The sequence below is a fragment of the Carassius gibelio genome, chromosome B21 (genome assembly GCF_023724105.1).
Source record: "Carassius gibelio isolate Cgi1373 ecotype wild population from Czech Republic chromosome B21, carGib1.2-hapl.c, whole genome shotgun sequence".
Classification (NCBI taxonomy): domain Eukaryota; kingdom Metazoa; phylum Chordata; class Actinopteri; order Cypriniformes; family Cyprinidae; genus Carassius; species Carassius gibelio.
The window spans coordinates 4,905,943-4,922,825 of NC_068416.1; the positions used below are offsets into that span (position 1 = coordinate 4,905,943).

The following is a 16,883-nucleotide window of genomic DNA, read 5'->3' on the forward strand; positions in this document are numbered from 1 at the left end:
TCGGTGGTCGCATTCCAAAGTAGGAAAGCATCAAGGTACGTCCCAAATCAATGCCAGCTTCATTTCCTGTCTCCTGAAATGCCTTCATATGGCCGATTTTTGAAGGCAGCGTCCTGTGCGTTCCATTCTGTGACAGTTAAGCCAAAAAATAAAGATGGCGTCTGAAAGTTGCGGACTGTGGTCAGTTTGTGTTTAAATGTATGTTTCTGAACAACCTTTTCCACTTTTTATGTAATTTCTAACGAGAAATTAATATAGCAGTAATTAAATATACACCTAGTTATCACCAAAGCTCTCTATAATTTGCTGTAGATCAGTAAACCATTACTCAGCCTCAGAAGCCTGTCCGAAATCCGTTTCATAAGGTGCCTTCAGGCAAAAACACTGCCTGCAAAGTCATTGCCTGATTAGACAGCAAGACAGCAAGTCAAATGCCTTAGTTTTCGGATGCAGCCCAAAACTACCCCATAGGGGAAAACAGGCTGTCAACCAGGCTTGGCAAGGCAGGACAGGATACATGCGATGATGAACTGACCCGGGACTGCAAACAGGGAGCAAAAGAGGAGGGTAATGAGGAAAACACAGGTGGGGCTAATTAACCAATAATCAGGAAACAAAATGGGTGTGGACAAGAAAAATGACATGAGAGCACATGGCACACAAGAAACAAAGACAAAAGCCATGTGCTTATACAAAACAAAAACACAAGCACATGGCCAGGAAAACAAGACACGTAATAAATCTGTAATAAATAATTTCAGAATGGTTTGTGTACCAAACTCCATGCATTTCATTTGTAATGACAGACCTATATTTTCATTTTAGTCAGTTTATAAGCATACAGCATTTTGACTGTACCACTTTACTTGGGCTACATTCCTATGAAAATGAAAGGAATACAATTTCTGTAACCATTTAACCAATGTTTAACCAACCATGTTTATTTTGTTTGCTGTGCATCAATTTTATGAAAGTGCTTTGGCTTTAAAAATGTATATAAAATACATACCAAATGCACCATAAAATTATCATAAAAAGTATTTTATTTGTGTGCTGTAATATGAATATCTGGTTTGCATGTGGTTGTGTGAGGAACAGATGCAATTGCAATCTTCTTCTACATCCTCTGTTGAGACCTTCTTTGTTGAAGTGTCTCTTACGGTCCCTTTTATAAAAAAATCACTTACGACAAGCATTATATTCCCTCACTTTTGAGTTAATTTTGTGCATTTTTTTTCAGTATTTGGTAAAACATCCGCAACATTTTATGCAAGGATTGATCATTTCTATACCATGTGAGTATCGCCAATGATTTCCACACTTACCAGCACTGTATTAATAACTGCTTTTTTTTTAGTTTCTATCCAGGAAATGACTCCACATCCACAAACACAGTCATGACCAGTATATCACAAAATATCTTATTCACTTGATTTTGTTGTTTGGTAAAACTTCTATAGTGGACTCTACAGTACTTGTTTTCCACTAGTTGACTGCAATCATAATCATTGTTAACTCATCTATAATGATTTCACCTCTGAAAAGCTGAAGGTATAGAATGGGTCTATTAAGCTGCATTATTCGCAGGAGATCATAGGTCAACTGAGCTGTTGGTTTCTAGCAGGTCACTTGTATCAGCCAGCAGATCATTTTAAGTGCTCTCATTATTAGTCGCTCACTGCCTCGCTCCTCATCTGCTTTAAATTGCTTTGTTGCATTACCAATGGCCAATCTAATAAACTCACTCTTTACTAAAGGGTACTGCACCAACTCTTTCCACAAACCTTGGACGTTGTGTTAAAACAGAGCTAGCTTGAGTTAGCAGTAGAAAATAACATCTTCAGGAACTGTAGTCTGGCATTGCTTGCAAGAGTAGTGTTTCTTGCCTGCTGCTGGAAGTCAAATGTTATGGTGTTTGGGCACTAGCCAGAGAAGTCAAATATCTGCAAATCAAGATAACGAGGTCTCCTCATGTCCTTGCATTTAAATACATTTTACAGAGTTAAATTTCAACCTGAACCGCACTGGTGTCACCTGTGTGATAAACAAACTGTGGTTCAGGCCCTCCAATAAGATACTGGCTTCGTCCCCAGAGCGTCCATATATTTGCAGAGAGTTTCACACAGGTCTGTGAGTGTTTACCATGCCCCAGTCAAACTCTGAAGAAAAGTTGATATTTACCAGACTAGAAATGGTTTCAAATCTATTTTCTAAAGAGTTTAGAATCCACCAATCCACTAGAAAGTTTGCACAAATGAAAGAAATTCAACAGCACTGTCCAGGTCCCAGTGTATTCAAAGTGAAATTCAATAATGAAAATATTTAAACAAGGTGATTTTGACCTTGAGGAAAACTTTGATCGTTAAACAAAACCTAATTGCCATTGGCAGATGGTGACTCAGTAGGTGGGTGTAATCTATAGGTGTTGTTAAACTTCTTCCAATTTTGGCACACTGCACTGTCTACTGGCTTCAGAAAAAAAAGAAAATCCAAGAAACTGCCAAGAAAGTTGCTTTGTTGATGTAGCCCCTACATAGTATTGTGAAAGACTGGCAGCTTCTCCTGCAAGATCTCATTCCCAGAGCAGGGTAAGAAAGCACAAAACTGCTATATTAACTTGCTGAAAGAAGTCCACCTCGGGGCCGAGCCAACTCTTTGTGCCATTGGTAAGGAGTATGCTCCAACAGGACAGCACTTCCAAACTAGCAGCACACATCAAGTGCTGGATGTTTAACCTTAAGGAGATCAGGCAGAGCGGTTGAGTTATCTCAGAAGAAACATGGATTTACTAATCGGGTGCTGAGGTAAACCCATCCCTCCAAATGAGCTATCGCATCACTGAACATCTGATAAATGTGATTACAGATGAACTGGACATAGATGTCATTAAAACATTTATCAGTGAGTGGTGTAGTTTCATCATGTTAGTCCCCGAAAGGATGGAGCGCTTTTGAATGTAGAGTGGAGACTCTTCCAGCAACCGTTCCTCTGCAGACAGATGCCTCTGGAGTCAGTGGAAGGGAATTACATATCAACGGCTTTCCTGACCTGGATTTCCCTGAGAGCCGTGATACTCTAGAAGAAGGGTTTGGCTAGAACATGGCCCCTGGATTCCCTCCATTTCTACCTTCTGGGGAGAGACCCTTCGTGCTAGAGACAGACTATCAACTTCAGTGACTGGAATGCATGAAGGACTCCAATGCACAAATTACAGTCTCGCTCCCTTCAGTCCTACAAACTCAATGTGAAATATTATCTTGTTTCTCAAATATTGTTAGAGGGGCCAAAGCGTGATCCCAGCTGTCCTCTAAAACAGCTCCTATAGCAGACACTGGGGTTAGATAAACTGGCCCCCTGAGGACCGACCCAACAGACATCAGCCATATAGCTCATACATGCAGCAGACATTTTACCTCTTAAAAGAGCTGAAAGGACTTTTATCAATGTTTTATACCCTTGCTGGAATAATGATAGTGGACGCCGAGTATGGTGGTGGAGTATGGTTTCAGGGTGTCATATCATCTATTGTGTGGTATCATATTAATCTGTTTAATGTACGTTTACCCATGAGTGTAAACTGTCAGATAATAGAGATGCTAGTCTGTAACTAGCGTTCAGTAAGATTAGTTATTATTGAAGAGTGCTGTTATTGATGATTTGCAGTTCTTGCTTTGAGGTTGTTTCTTTGATTTATTTGGTTTATTTGGAGTTGGAATAATTGGAGTTCAGTATATTGTATTGTATATTTATTTCCTTATTTTGTCACATTTTGCTGTCTGCTGGTTTGGGCTGGCAGTGTCCTCCATTGACACCTTAATTCACACCTTAGCTTTATTCAGTTTCTCAAGAAGACTCGTGTGGTCAAGCCAGGAGGTGTAACCTTTCATAACTCCTTCCTGTTTTAGCCATTCTGTAATATTAAAGCCTGCCACAGATCCAGTCACTCAATGATCCTTTCATCCTATTCCTGTTCCAGCCAAAAGTTGAAGTCTGGCACGGTCCAGTAACAGTAACGGTAACCTGCTGTAGATGCTGTAACTAAACCCTCTGACTGCAAGAGTCATCATCCTCCACTGACAGCCAGGGGTGCGTTTCCCAAACACAAGTTCTGTCATTACCAATAGAGTTCAATGGAACTAATGACCAGTGTTATCTAAAAACGCAGCATAGAAACCTCAGCTATGGAGGTAGAGTAATAACTGTCAGAACCCTTTACTGCAGGGGGTCCTGCTGAACATAGGAGATATTTTGAAGAATGCGAGTAACCAAACAGTTGACTTCCACAGTACTGTGTCAGTGTCAGTCAGTGGCTAACTGTCTGGTTACTGGCAATCTTCAGAATATCTTCTTTTGTGTTCAGCAGAAGAAAGAAACTCATACATGATTGGAACTTGATGGAAATTTGATTTGATTGGAAATTTATTTTTTGGGTGAACTATCTTTTCTAAGACAGTTTCCACTCAACTAAATACACTACTGAAGCTGCTGGATTTAGGTTTACAGGATAAGTTTTTTCCATAAATTACATCACTTCAGTCCATTACAATAGTATATTGTTTTTAATTTAACTGGTAATCGGAAAAGAAAACCTTAAGTCTGTCTTTTAGTGATCATCTATCTATATGTTTCTTAGTTTGTGAAACTGACTGAGGAGGGCAGAATCAGCAATAACAGCCGGCTAATGTGACACAATCATCTGAATGGAGTTGTTCATCCTCGGCTAGTGTGGCCAAACTAAATCAGTTTGTATTATATTTATTCCACTGGTTTAAATATTGTTTATCACTATACCTGTGTTTTAAGGATCCCTTTTAAGTCTTGTAAGTTTTTTTTTAAATACATAATTCGATTAATACTTTACCTATCAATGCCCACATCATATGTTAATTACAAAAATTATTTCAATTAGGGGAAAAAATGGGTAACTCTTTAAGTATAGTCCTTGTTATACATTGTACATATACTTAACATTAGTACAAAAAAATTATGCATAATTCCATGCCATAACCTTAAACCTTAGCCTTAAGTAAATGCATGTATTATTATCAATCAGTACTTGAATTTACAATCGCACTGTAAAACGGACACCTTGAAATAAAGTGTAACCAAAAATGTATTAGCCTACTCTTTTTTTTCTTTAATTATTATTATTATTATTATTATTATTATTATTATTATTATTATTATTATTATATTACAGGTAATACAATAAGTATTTATTGCTCATTACTGAAAAATACGCACAGGAACACAGTAGTGTGATGTTTATTTTTTAATCCCCAGAAGAACGTATTGTAGAATTCACCCTATAGGTCTATACCCGATATATATATATATATATATATATATATATATATATATATATATATGACAGGCTCGCCACGAGATTCCACCCAAGTCTCCTTCGCCTAATTTTCGTATTGCACTAAAATTCAACTGTTGCGAGCACATGTAATTTAGCATTTAGACTGTAGCCGCCTGGCAGCAGAACAGATGAAGTGTGTTAATCACAATAACAGACGAAGGACCTGATCCACAGTCTTTCTTTCATTAGATCTGAACAGTCTGAAGCAGCAGATGAAGCTCTGTCAGAGAGAGTGAGAGTGAGAAACTCTTCAGGATCAGTTAATCATCTCGTCTCGACATGATCTTCAGCAGTTTCTGGAGTCTTCGCAGGGCCGTTAGAAATTAAAGGGTTTTAACTGTGTGTCTTTATGTGATCATATGCATTGCTTAAATTCGCTCTCCGTGGTTTGTGTATCTTTGCTGACTTTCAGAATCAATGGTTTTAATTGATTTGTGCTATTTTTTCTTCTTCTTTTTCTTATAGGTAAAAAGTCTTCAACAACCTATTTTGTATTATATATCGATAATAATCAATAGTTTTATTTCTAAATGTTTATTAGGGTTTTTTTCATAACATTTGATATTTGTGGGTTGTCATTAATCACTGTCTTTATATTGCTTCTCGTGAATTATGAGATTCAAAGTATATATTATTTTTACTACATGCTTTTTCAGTCAATGTTATGGTTCTGTCTTATCAAGCGTCCCATCTTCCTTTGCCAAACAACCTTTGTGTTTGTGGTGACAGAATTATTACACAATATTACTCACATTACAAAGTGCAATAACTGTACTTTATAACAGACAGATTATAATTAAACTTACAAATCATTTAAATGCTAAGTGCGATTTCAGGCTAAATATCGTGTTTTTATTGTTATTAGTGTATGTTGCTACAGCTTTACACTGAACGAGCTGACTGAGCAAGAATAAAACAAAAGACCTCTTTAAATAATAATAATGTGTAATAAATAATAAATGTCCAGAGTTTCCCAAGTAATAAAAGGCTAATGATTTAATAATGTCAAATGAGTTTCATATAGAGAGTAGTAAATGTCACATTATTGTTCTAGTTAATGTAAGATATTAAAGAGCTTGAGCAGCTGTTTTAACCTGGGCTCGATCTTCACAATATTAATATTAATTAATATTAGTCTGATTCGGATTAGCCGGGTTCAGTGAGATTCAATCCGAATTTGAAAAAGTATCGATGTTGCAACATTTGAGGTTACCCGATGAAACTTTGATAATTCAGTAAATGTTTGTTATTGTTATATTATACAATATATAATATTATAATAGGTGCTCCAAATACTTTAATGTTAAAAACTGGTAATGTTAAATATCAGTTGTTATGTCACCGTTGTTATAAGCTTTTATTACATTTCCACGATTTGTATGTAATTTGAATACTGCGAAAGCAATAGCTACATGAAGATAGTATCACTAAAACTAAACATCTGTTAGATTTTTATGAACCCTACACTCCGAAATGTCAAAACAAGCCTAACTGAGAGCATATGATTATTAATGTTCCGCTTTTCGTAGTTCTGTCGTAGGAGAACCTTCTCTAACCCAGCTTTAATTGAGGGAGATAGGAAAGCTGAAGGTGCCACAGTATAGATTCCCAAGAGACTGATGAAGATTGATTTAGGATGAGTAATTAAACACGCGGAAGTGACGTGCATTGTCTTCTTATCATAAGCGATTAGAAAGTCAGTCAACACAATGAGCTTTGACTTCATATCAGTGATCGATTGATCAGAGAGGATCATTTACTGATCAGTTATTAGACCTGGATATAAGCAAAAAACTTTTTCCCCATTTCTTTCTTTTAGAAGGACAGTAGCTATAAAAAAATAAACATTTGCAAAGATCCGACAATTTATTTTGTGCTTCTCTTTTGTGCGCTTTAGATGTAGAATTCGTTATACTAGCCTATTGAAATCTATTTCATAATAAAAACCCCTTCTTTAAATCAAACTGATCCAATCCTGACTAGATTTTACACACAAAGAAAATGTGGCGTGATTCACTAGAATTTTTTTTCTTCAAAAACCGCTCGAAGTGTTATTTTCAATGTTATTTCTGCTCAAGGCTGCTGCGCATAAATAAATAATACTCATAATAATTATTGTAATATCTGTGGCAGCGCTTAACAAGTCCATGCGTGTCAGTTTGTGTAAAGACTGAAAAGTTCTCGGCTCTATTGTCATCGGATCGGTTCTCGGCGGGTTCGGCGCTGTCCTCGGTGTGTGGTGTCTCTCTCTTTGTCTCTGTTTGGTTTGGGGAATGACTCTAACGCGTCCTTGAAGAGGCATGTCAACATTGTGCAGCAAACTCATTCTGTTAGCAAACCGAGGAAGTGACCATTAACACTGGCCTCTCGGAGACGACCTTTTAGGAAATTAAAGGCATTATTATCAGTGGCATTAGGGAAAACATCAGTTACGACAGACCTTCTCCTACGCATCGTCCAAACAGCTAGACCTAAATACACCCAAGCAGATAAAACAGTCACTTAATGTGGCAAACCGAGATAAGGAGTAGATTTTCAAGTTTGCCTTTCTCTCTTTCATCCTAAAGGTATATTTGGAAATAAAAGCGTGCTTGGGAAATCATTTATAATTAAGGAATGTGCTGGAGCATTAAAACCCCCAATGGCAGGATTAAGTGCAGTCAAACAGCATATATTGACACAGATTGATGTCTATATGGAAAGAGAAAAGGCAAGTTTAATTGATCCTGCATGCATTGAAATTATGCTCGGCGAATAGGGAAAAAAAATCCTTTAGATATGACTGAATGATTGTTTAAAGATATAATATTTTTCAATTAAAGGTTTTCGATTATGTAGCTACAATGTCCGTTTTAATTATTATTTTTTATTTTTAATAATCTGTCTACAGTCCACGCTGATTTAAGCAGTCCTTTCGACGAATAATTTTAGGAATTGTTTCTTTTTAGGTTTATTTAAACATTGCCTTTAACATAAACACAATTTCAATCAACAGGGGTACAACATAAAGCTATAGCTTTGTTATTTAGTCTACATTCATATAATTTTTACAAAACATGTTGTTTTCACTGGAAGAAAAGCATGCGGTAAATCTATCGACACAATGAAACAACGAGGTGAAAGAATCCAGGCTGTGTGTGAGATCCACGAGGACAACACACACTGTCCGTGACACCGAGCACAAACACGACGAACACGACTCATCACGAGACACAATCACACATCTGACAAACCGTTGTTCCCATGGAGCACTGCGTGCAGTTTTGTTCCGCGTTTATATTTATGTACAATGTATGAGTTTGACTTGTCTTCAGAACGTTGAATCCAAACAATGGATTTAAACTGTTGTGCAAGTTTAGGTAAACACAGACAATCCGCTGTAAAATCCAGCACGGGGATTTCTCCCGGTTCCGTTCACTCGTCAGCTGTTGTACTGGCACGCGTTCAGACCGGAGCCGGGACTCTGTAACCCGCTATATCCGAAAGATGCGTGCTGCTTGGATTTCAGTCTTAAGGAGTTACAGGTGTCTCTGTAGACGCTGTACGGAGATCCCGGAGGACCGTACGGGCACGCGGACGAGCTCATGGCCGGACTGATCGCGGAGCTCCCGATACCGTTCAGGTTACCGATGTTGTTCAGGCCGGTGGTCGGCATCCCGGGCACGGCGGAGTGTCCCATCCCGGACGCCATGCTCATGGAGGAGATGGAGGTCGGGGAGGAGAACATGGACTGGGACGTGAGGGGACTCATGGAATTGAAGAAGGTGAAGTTCTTGGTGGACAGCGGGGCTGTGGCCAGGCCTTTGTTGGTCCAGTTGTTGTAGGTGTAGGCGGGGTACACGTCATCGTAGGGCTGCATGAGTCCGCTGAACTGGGGCAGGTAACTGTTCTTACACAGATCCATCTGCTGGTTGCGCTCCCGTTTTCTCCACTTCGCCCTCCGGTTCTTGAACCAAACCTACGGAAGAGGACGCGTTATTCAGAGAAGTTGAGTCGCAGCAGTACTAGTCATAAACGTATGCAAAAAAATGTTTTCCTACTAGAGGTCATTTGCTAAATATATAATATTTACAATGAGATGAGCACATTAGCTACATTTGTATGTGAATAGTTTATAATTTACAATATCAGCGAGATATTTTTATAAGCATAATTTACCACAAAACCCTGCAGCACAGAAGCAGTCATCAGTATCTCAGAGATACAGTATTTGTAGAAATAGACAACAATACATTGCATGGGTCACAATTATACATTATGCCAAAAATCATTAGAATATTAAATAAAGATTTTATTTGTAAAAATATATAATTAAAAATATTTAGTAAATGTCCTACAATAAATATATATAAAACATTTTTTATTAGTAATATGCATTTCTAATTTTAAAGATGATTTTCCCAGTATTTCGATTTTTTTGCTCCCTCAGAATCCAGATTATCAAATAGTTGTATCTCAGGCAAATATTGTCCTCCTAACAAACCATACATCAATAGAGAGATGATTTAGGGTAAAAAAAATCCAGGGTCCAGGGTCACATTTAGGGTTTGAAAACCAATCAAGAAACCTCAGGCATGTATTTGTTTATACATTTAACCAACAGTAAAACATCAGTCATTTAGCGAACGCTTTACTAATAATGATCGGAACATGTGTTTGAATGCTGTGGAAGTATTTCAAAGATCTGCTTCATTTCTGAAAATCGTATAAAGTACTTTTTCTATCGTGGCCTGGAAGTAGAGCTTTTAGTAATTTAAAAATAATGAGAAGCAAAATTAGTCTAATTAAAATAAAATAATAATGTTTTCAAATTCATAACAGGATACGCACTGAACGAACAAATCAACAATTTACAAATTGAACACATTTACGAACTGATAAAACTTGATTTAGCTTATTAAATAAGTAATTTTAATTTGCTAGTAAATATGCACATTTGATCCGCTTCATCTTGTAAATATTCCACGGAAATAAGTGAGTCTTGTCCTGAAACGCATCCAAGATCATTCTGTAGCTAAAATGTTAGGTAGCACTTTATTTTAAGGTGTCCTTGTAACACGTTACAGCTCTAACCCTAACATACCGGTAAAAAAAAAATGAATATATCCAAATGTAAGTCGCTTTGGATAAGAGCATCTGCTAACATACATTATTTATTAAATTATTACTTTTCTAATAACAACAAATTATGCATAAGTACATGCATGATCAAGTATCCCTAAATCAAACCCTAACCATGTAGTGCATATAGTTAATTAATATCACTCAATAGGCTCAAATGTATAATGATATTGTAACAAGGACACCTTAAAATAAAGTGTAATCAAATGTTTCGCTAATGCCAATGTTTGTGAGTGCTTCAGGGTGTCGGTGGGTGGTGTCGTACCCGGACCCGGGCCTCCGTGAGGTTGGTCCACACGGCGATCTCCTCTCGGGTGCTCATGTCCGGGTATCGGTTCCTCTGGAAGGTGGCTTCCAGCTCCTGCAGCTGCTGGCTGGTGAAGTGAGTCCTCTGACGTCTCTGTTTCTTTTTCTTGGAATCTTCGGCATTCCCATCGTCACTTCTCTGCTCCACAGACCTCTCCTTTTCTGGGGAGAATAATGTTGAGGTGATATGTGGTGCTCGGTCGCATCTATTTTTGCCAGAGATTTGGAAGGAATCGGACTCAAAACGGTGTTCAGACTGACGTGCTGCTCGTCAATCCATAAATATGCAAACATGTCTTATTAAAACATGTTTCTCAAACGGGACCTATTTGCACACAATGCTCACGGCTTTATTATTTTAAATATCCAACATAGAAGTTAATGGACAGAACTGTCGGCCGTGTTTTAAACTCAGGCCTAGTTCATTGTTTACGCTCCTCGACTACTTTCATATAAAGATGAGCAGTTTATGCAACAGCTTCCTCCAGCTAATAAACGAGAATTTCATTCTAATATCATTTAGAAACAGGTCTGGTAGCGGTTACCGATCTCTTTAGGGAATTTAGGATCAAAACAGGCTATGTCCAGCAGTTGAAATTATATTGAGAAAGCAGCAGATGCGTTTTAGTTTTTGCTAATGCAAAGCAACAAGCTTCCAACGTTCAACAAGCGCTACACTGCTTCTGTTAAATTAAGCTAAAAAACATCTAAACAAATAAATAAGTTATTTCTATGTACTAAAATAAAAAATGCAGGCATAGCAGATATGGCAAGAGACAATATTCTTAACATGTAAACTCATGCTTTTAGTCAAATAGGCTTGCATATCTTGCGGTATGTTAATGTTGTATGTTTTATTCTATGGAGGGGTATGTAAATACATGTCGTTTACCTGCTGTCTCAGTATCTGAAGATTCGCTGCTCGAGTTCTCTAACGTTTCTCTGGTGCTGTTGCTTCTCGGCAGAGGAAAAGATGAGGCCATGTCCAAATTCATTCAACCTTTAAAACAATCATGTGTTACAAACACTCTCCAGCGCTGCGACGCAAGCGTCGGTGATTCACAGAGCAATCCACTTCGCTTTTCTAATGAATAAACCCGTGCACAGCAGCGATCTCCTCCACACACTGCAGGTATATTCCTGAAGAGTGTGTGTTTGGAGGAATGGAGAACAGCAGCAGAAGCTAGCAGCAGGACCCACCTCCTCTCTCCTCTCCCCCGTGTCCACGGTCAGTCCCACCCACAGAGACATCATCTCTCACACACACTTATTCCTTCAGTCCAGCTTCTGCTAGTATCGGAAACACTGTTTGGACTCAGGCTGCATGCGCCATGAACATTAAGAGGCTATTAGCTCAAAATAAAATGAAAAAAATCTACAGCTAGACTAGTCCACCTGAATTGTGTTTCTAATAAGGTTGATTTGGCTCATTTTTACATCAACCATATTTTGCCCAATGTGCTCAATTACTGTTTGTCAGCACTTGTTGCTAATTGTTAACATTAAAAAGAGGCTCACTTTATTCGTCATTGCCAATTCCATTTATTGAGTGAGCAGTTTCTTTGAATCCTGCGACATGTCAGAACCAGAAAACTCTTTTGGATTCGAGGTTCAGGAACACGTTATTATACTCAGTGACTGTCCAGGACTCTTGCCTAGTAACATTGTAACAACTATTGCCCAAACAATGATGGTACCTAGCAACTATTTGGAAACATAACGTAAAATGTCCATGAATGAGAAATATAATATGGGCTTATTGTGACAGTTTCATTCAGTCAGAAAACATCTCAGTTTCCCGCGCGGGATTTCTTCAGGTGAGTGGCGCCTGCTGCTTGGTGAGAATAAAGCCGCCTGAGAGCCGCCTGAGAGCCGCCTGAGAGCCGCCTTACAATCATCGGAGGCCCTTAAACTAAAATGATTAGATTCAGAAAAGCGACATTTCTAAATGTTTACGACACGGAGTCAGCCACCAGCTTTATCTAATTATTTGCACACTGCAGACAACTATATTTTTATTTTATAAACAGAAACCGAAGGTTAATGTTTTTACTGCTGTAGCTTTGGAAAAAAATAGGCTATATAAAAAAATAAAATAATAAAAACATTATCGGCATATTTATAACAACCCCCTCCCCACCCCCACCCCGTTTTTGGTCTTAGCATCTGACCTATTTTCAATGAATAGCCTACTTTATTATTATTGTCATTATTGTAATTTACGGAGAAATCATTTAGTCAGACTGTATTTTCTTACACAAACATTTAACAGTAATAATGCACGCTCTTTCTTCTTTAGGGATGGATTGACTCATATCTGCGGTTTATTTATTTTAATAGTATTTTCATCTGTTAATTTTGGTTCATTAGTCGCCATACTCTCGTGAATAACTGTCCATTTAAATAATACTCCCAAATAATACTAACAATTGCATCGTGGTCAAATGCCTAAAGATTTGTTTCGTTAGTTTGCAGGTGAATATATTTCAATTCATACAATCTGTAATAGAAAATTGTGCATTTCTATAATGACAGTTCGCGAGAATTATTTAAATGTGAGAACATGTAATGTAGGTGTCCTCGATATTTCAAGAAATGGACATTATCTTATCTTAGCTTAGTCTAACAGCTTAATGCATTCAAATAAATCGATCATGTGTTTTATTTATTTATTTTAATGCATTGCTTTGACGATAAAGAGTGGAATCATTTATAATAGTCCATCCGTCACGAATTACAAACTACAGCAAAATAAAGGAGTTTCACAAGAAAAGAGCTGACTGCCAGTAGAGCACACAACTAAATCATTCTCATTTTCCTCTTAATGAAGGTTTAAACTCCTCGATGCTTCGGCCGTATATAGCTCAGATTCTCAGGTTAATTTACATAATACACATCTGACTCCTTTACTTAACAACCGAGAGATATTTGACAAACGGATAAATTATAATACTAAACAGTACAATAGAATAATAATAATGTAAAAATATTTTAAGGAAGCCCATGCACTGATTTTTTTAAACAAAAAATAACAATACCAATTAACTGGTTTTATTCCGTTTTATTCAAGTCAAAAATATTATTTAGCATCCCTGAATCAACCTAAATACATTTATGTACTAACAAAACTCATTTGATGGGTTCACTCTAAAAAATGCTGGGTTGTTTCAACCCAACTTTGGGTCAAAATTGGACTAACCCAACTTTTGGGTAAAATAAAATTAATGTAAAAAATTCCAACCAACTGTTGGGTTAGTCCATATTTGACCCAAAGTTGGGTTGAAACAACCCGGCATTTTTATTTTTTATAGTGAAATCGTCTGCAGCATATAGAAAACTTTAAAGAAGCCTGTGAATAATTGTTTGACTTGTGGATGTTATTATAATTGTTTACGACTATGCAGCTGGTCTTAGTAGTGACAGCTATACTTTGCTGTAAATAATTATAGCCTGTTATATTATTATTATTATTATTATTATTATTATTTTATTTAGAGTTTTGTTATTTAGCTATATTATGTTATTTAGCGATGCATTCACAAGGAGGTGCCGCGTGGCGACGGAATAATAAACTATTTATTTATAGCAATATGAAAAACTCCTCCAGATGATACGGAAATAGACCTACTAGATTTAGAAAACACTCAGTGTCTCCAAAATAAATAAATACAAATCTACAACAAACTGAAATCGCAAGGCTGTTTTAGTGATGATCACCTCCTTGGCGAATTATGAATATGAACTATCTCTCTTTCTTGTTCATACTGAGCTGAGCACTGCATGTCCTCTGTTTCTCTCAGTGTTTAGATCTGCACTGACCACAGGACCACCGGACAACATTCGAAGTGAAACATGCAGATTTATCGGGTTACAACGGAACCTGTTATGCACTGTGATAATAATAATAATAATAATAACAACATCAACCTCATAGGATAACCAATATTAGGCCTGTAAATACCGCAATACTTCCAAACAAACATTGTTAAAAGGCGAATAGTGACTCACGTGTCAGTTCTCTGAACGCTGTTTGCTTCCTTTTCCCGTGTATTAAACGGTCTCCATTGATTTATAGCATATAGTTCCTCAAGTGTGTGTTGGTAAGCAATGTTCAAGTTTAAGCGGCTGAAGGTGCGACAGGGCAGCCTCTATCAGGTAGATCAAGTGACGTCACGGGTGCATGACGTCACGCGCCTGCTCGAGGACGAGGATGTGTACTTTCATATCAAGTAGCTACACAGATTATTGTCATATATGCGCGCTGATCACTGGTCACTTATGAGATCTATACTTTTATTTCTCTGGTTAGTTCATTTACTCCATGTTTGTTGTTATTCTCCTTTGAAACCGATTATTAAAACAGTTACGCATTTTAATCATATGCTTTATGTTCCACGAATGTAAAAGTTTTATTGTCGCATATAAAATCTTAGAGAATCTGTGTATTATATTTACTATTTTAAAATAAGTAGCCTATAGCTACACGCTCTTAAAAGCAAGAAATAAAAAGCAAAGCAAGAAATGTTAATATAAAATATTAGAAATATTAAAATGATTAACATAAATTATTAAAATAATGAATTAAAAAGTGTTAGAATTCACACTATCGATGCCTCTATTAATAACTGTATGTTCATATTAAGTCTAGTTTTTCTAAACACAAGCACTGATTAAATATATGACTGTATTAAATTTGAGCAAGCATTAATGAGTGAAGCAACTTACAATAACAATAATTATATTATAGTTTATGGTCGCGTCTACAAAGGTCAACTTCTCAAAATGAAAGACTATGATTTCTCTGATGTTTTATGAGCCTCAATCCTCGCAAACAATAAAGTGACGTTCACCGTCTTCGCTTCTTCATTTTCTCTTTAAAAATAAAAATGAAGTAAATTAATTAATAAATAATACTGCCGAGCAGAGCCCTTTAATTGTTGAGGAGAGCCGTGTATTTCTGACTTTTGCTTGAGGTCTGTTGATGCTAGCCTACTTCCACTCTTATTTGCTGTTATATTTAATATATTTTGTAATGTTTTGCGATGTTAGAAAAGCTCAGTGTGCATGGAAGATAAATGCACTGACCAAGGTTTACTGACGCGTTTAAAGATGTTGCTTCGTCATTTAAGGATTTACAAAAACAAAAACAAAAAACAAAAAAAAGTTAAGCAGAAGTATGGCAGCATATTTCTGCACTGGCTGAGTGAAATGAGTGAAAATGACTCCTTCACATCGGTTAGCATCGGCGCGTGCCACATTACTCTGAAAGTGTGTTCTTTTAATTAAGGCTTGATCCACACGAACGCTTTACTGCACGGACTCACAGGCCTCTGTTTATTTGAGATTATTCCTGACCTGAGTCTAGCATGAGATCTTCTGGAATCATTTGCTTCAAACACTCAAGTGCTTCTGTATGACTGCGAGATTAGTCAGTTAGGTTTTCGGCTATTCTCTGATTTGTTTGCTAATATTGTTTAGCCTAATTTGCTTACAAATTAAAACAAAGTTGCAGCTGAAAAACATTGTATGGTGCAAGGAATAATGACTGATTGAAACACGCACCGATGCAGAAGAGAGAAAACTAACCCAATTAAACCAAGGCTACCACACCTCACATGTTTCATTTCAATGCATATATATATATATATATATATATATATATATATATATATATATATATATATATATATATATATATATATATATACTCATTAATTTTGGTCCTTAAATGCTAAAGTGTTTTTTTTTATTACATGGGCTATCCATTCAAGCATCATTTAGCTAGAACTAGTAAAGAAGACTTGAGCCGTTGATCTGTAGTAATAGCAGAAAGTGTGTGTGTGTGTGTGTGTGCAAAACCTGTCAAGAATGCAAAAAAAAAAAAAATACTCCATTTGTGGACTTCCTCATAGGTTAAACCGGTGTAAAAAAATAAAGAAAACAAAGTTATTTTATTTTATTTTTTATTTATTGTTTTAGTTTTCTACATTTTTCACAAGGTGGTTTATTCGTACGAATTCGTAAGACCACACTCGTACAAATTAATACGACTGTTGCCAAATCGTACGTATTTTACGATTTGCACAATTCG

At 36.8% G+C, this 16,883-nt stretch overlaps 1 protein-coding gene across 2 annotated transcripts; it reads right to left on the reverse strand.

Annotated features, from left to right (window-relative positions):
* Positions 1 to 8,299: 8,299 nt before the first annotated feature.
* On the reverse strand, positions 8,300 to 14,926 carry LOC127985504 (pituitary homeobox 1-like). Of its 2 annotated transcripts, XM_052587524.1 has the most exons (4): positions 14,801 to 14,926; positions 11,685 to 11,792; positions 10,752 to 10,954; positions 8,300 to 9,323 (listed from the first exon to the last, which is right to left on the reverse strand). In XM_052587524.1, exons 2-4 carry the CDS (start codon positions 11,785 to 11,787, stop codon positions 8,787 to 8,789), a joined length of 843 nt encoding a protein of 280 aa, XP_052443484.1. In that variant the 5' UTR covers positions 11,788 to 11,792; positions 14,801 to 14,926; the 3' UTR covers positions 8,300 to 8,786. The 2 variants fall into 2 exon arrangements, with proteins under 2 accessions (XP_052443484.1, XP_052443483.1); XM_052587523.1 differs by lacking the exon at positions 14,801 to 14,926 and having other exon boundaries at positions 11,685 to 12,020.
* Positions 14,927 to 16,883: the final 1,957 nt, after the last annotated feature.

Excerpts from the sequence above, each read along its gene's own strand:
- LOC127985504 (XM_052587524.1), bottom strand. The coding sequence starts at position 11,787 with ATGAATTTGGACATGGCCTCATCTTTTCCTCTGCCGAGAAGCAACAGC. Across the intron at positions 10,955-11,684 it reads TTCAGATACTGAGACAGCAG|AAAAGGAGAGGTCTGTGGAG; the intron begins GTAAACGACATG and ends TATTCTCCCCAG. Across the intron at positions 9,324-10,751 it reads TCACGGAGGCCCGGGTCCGG|GTTTGGTTCAAGAACCGGAG; the intron begins GTACGACACCAC and ends CCTCTTCCGTAG.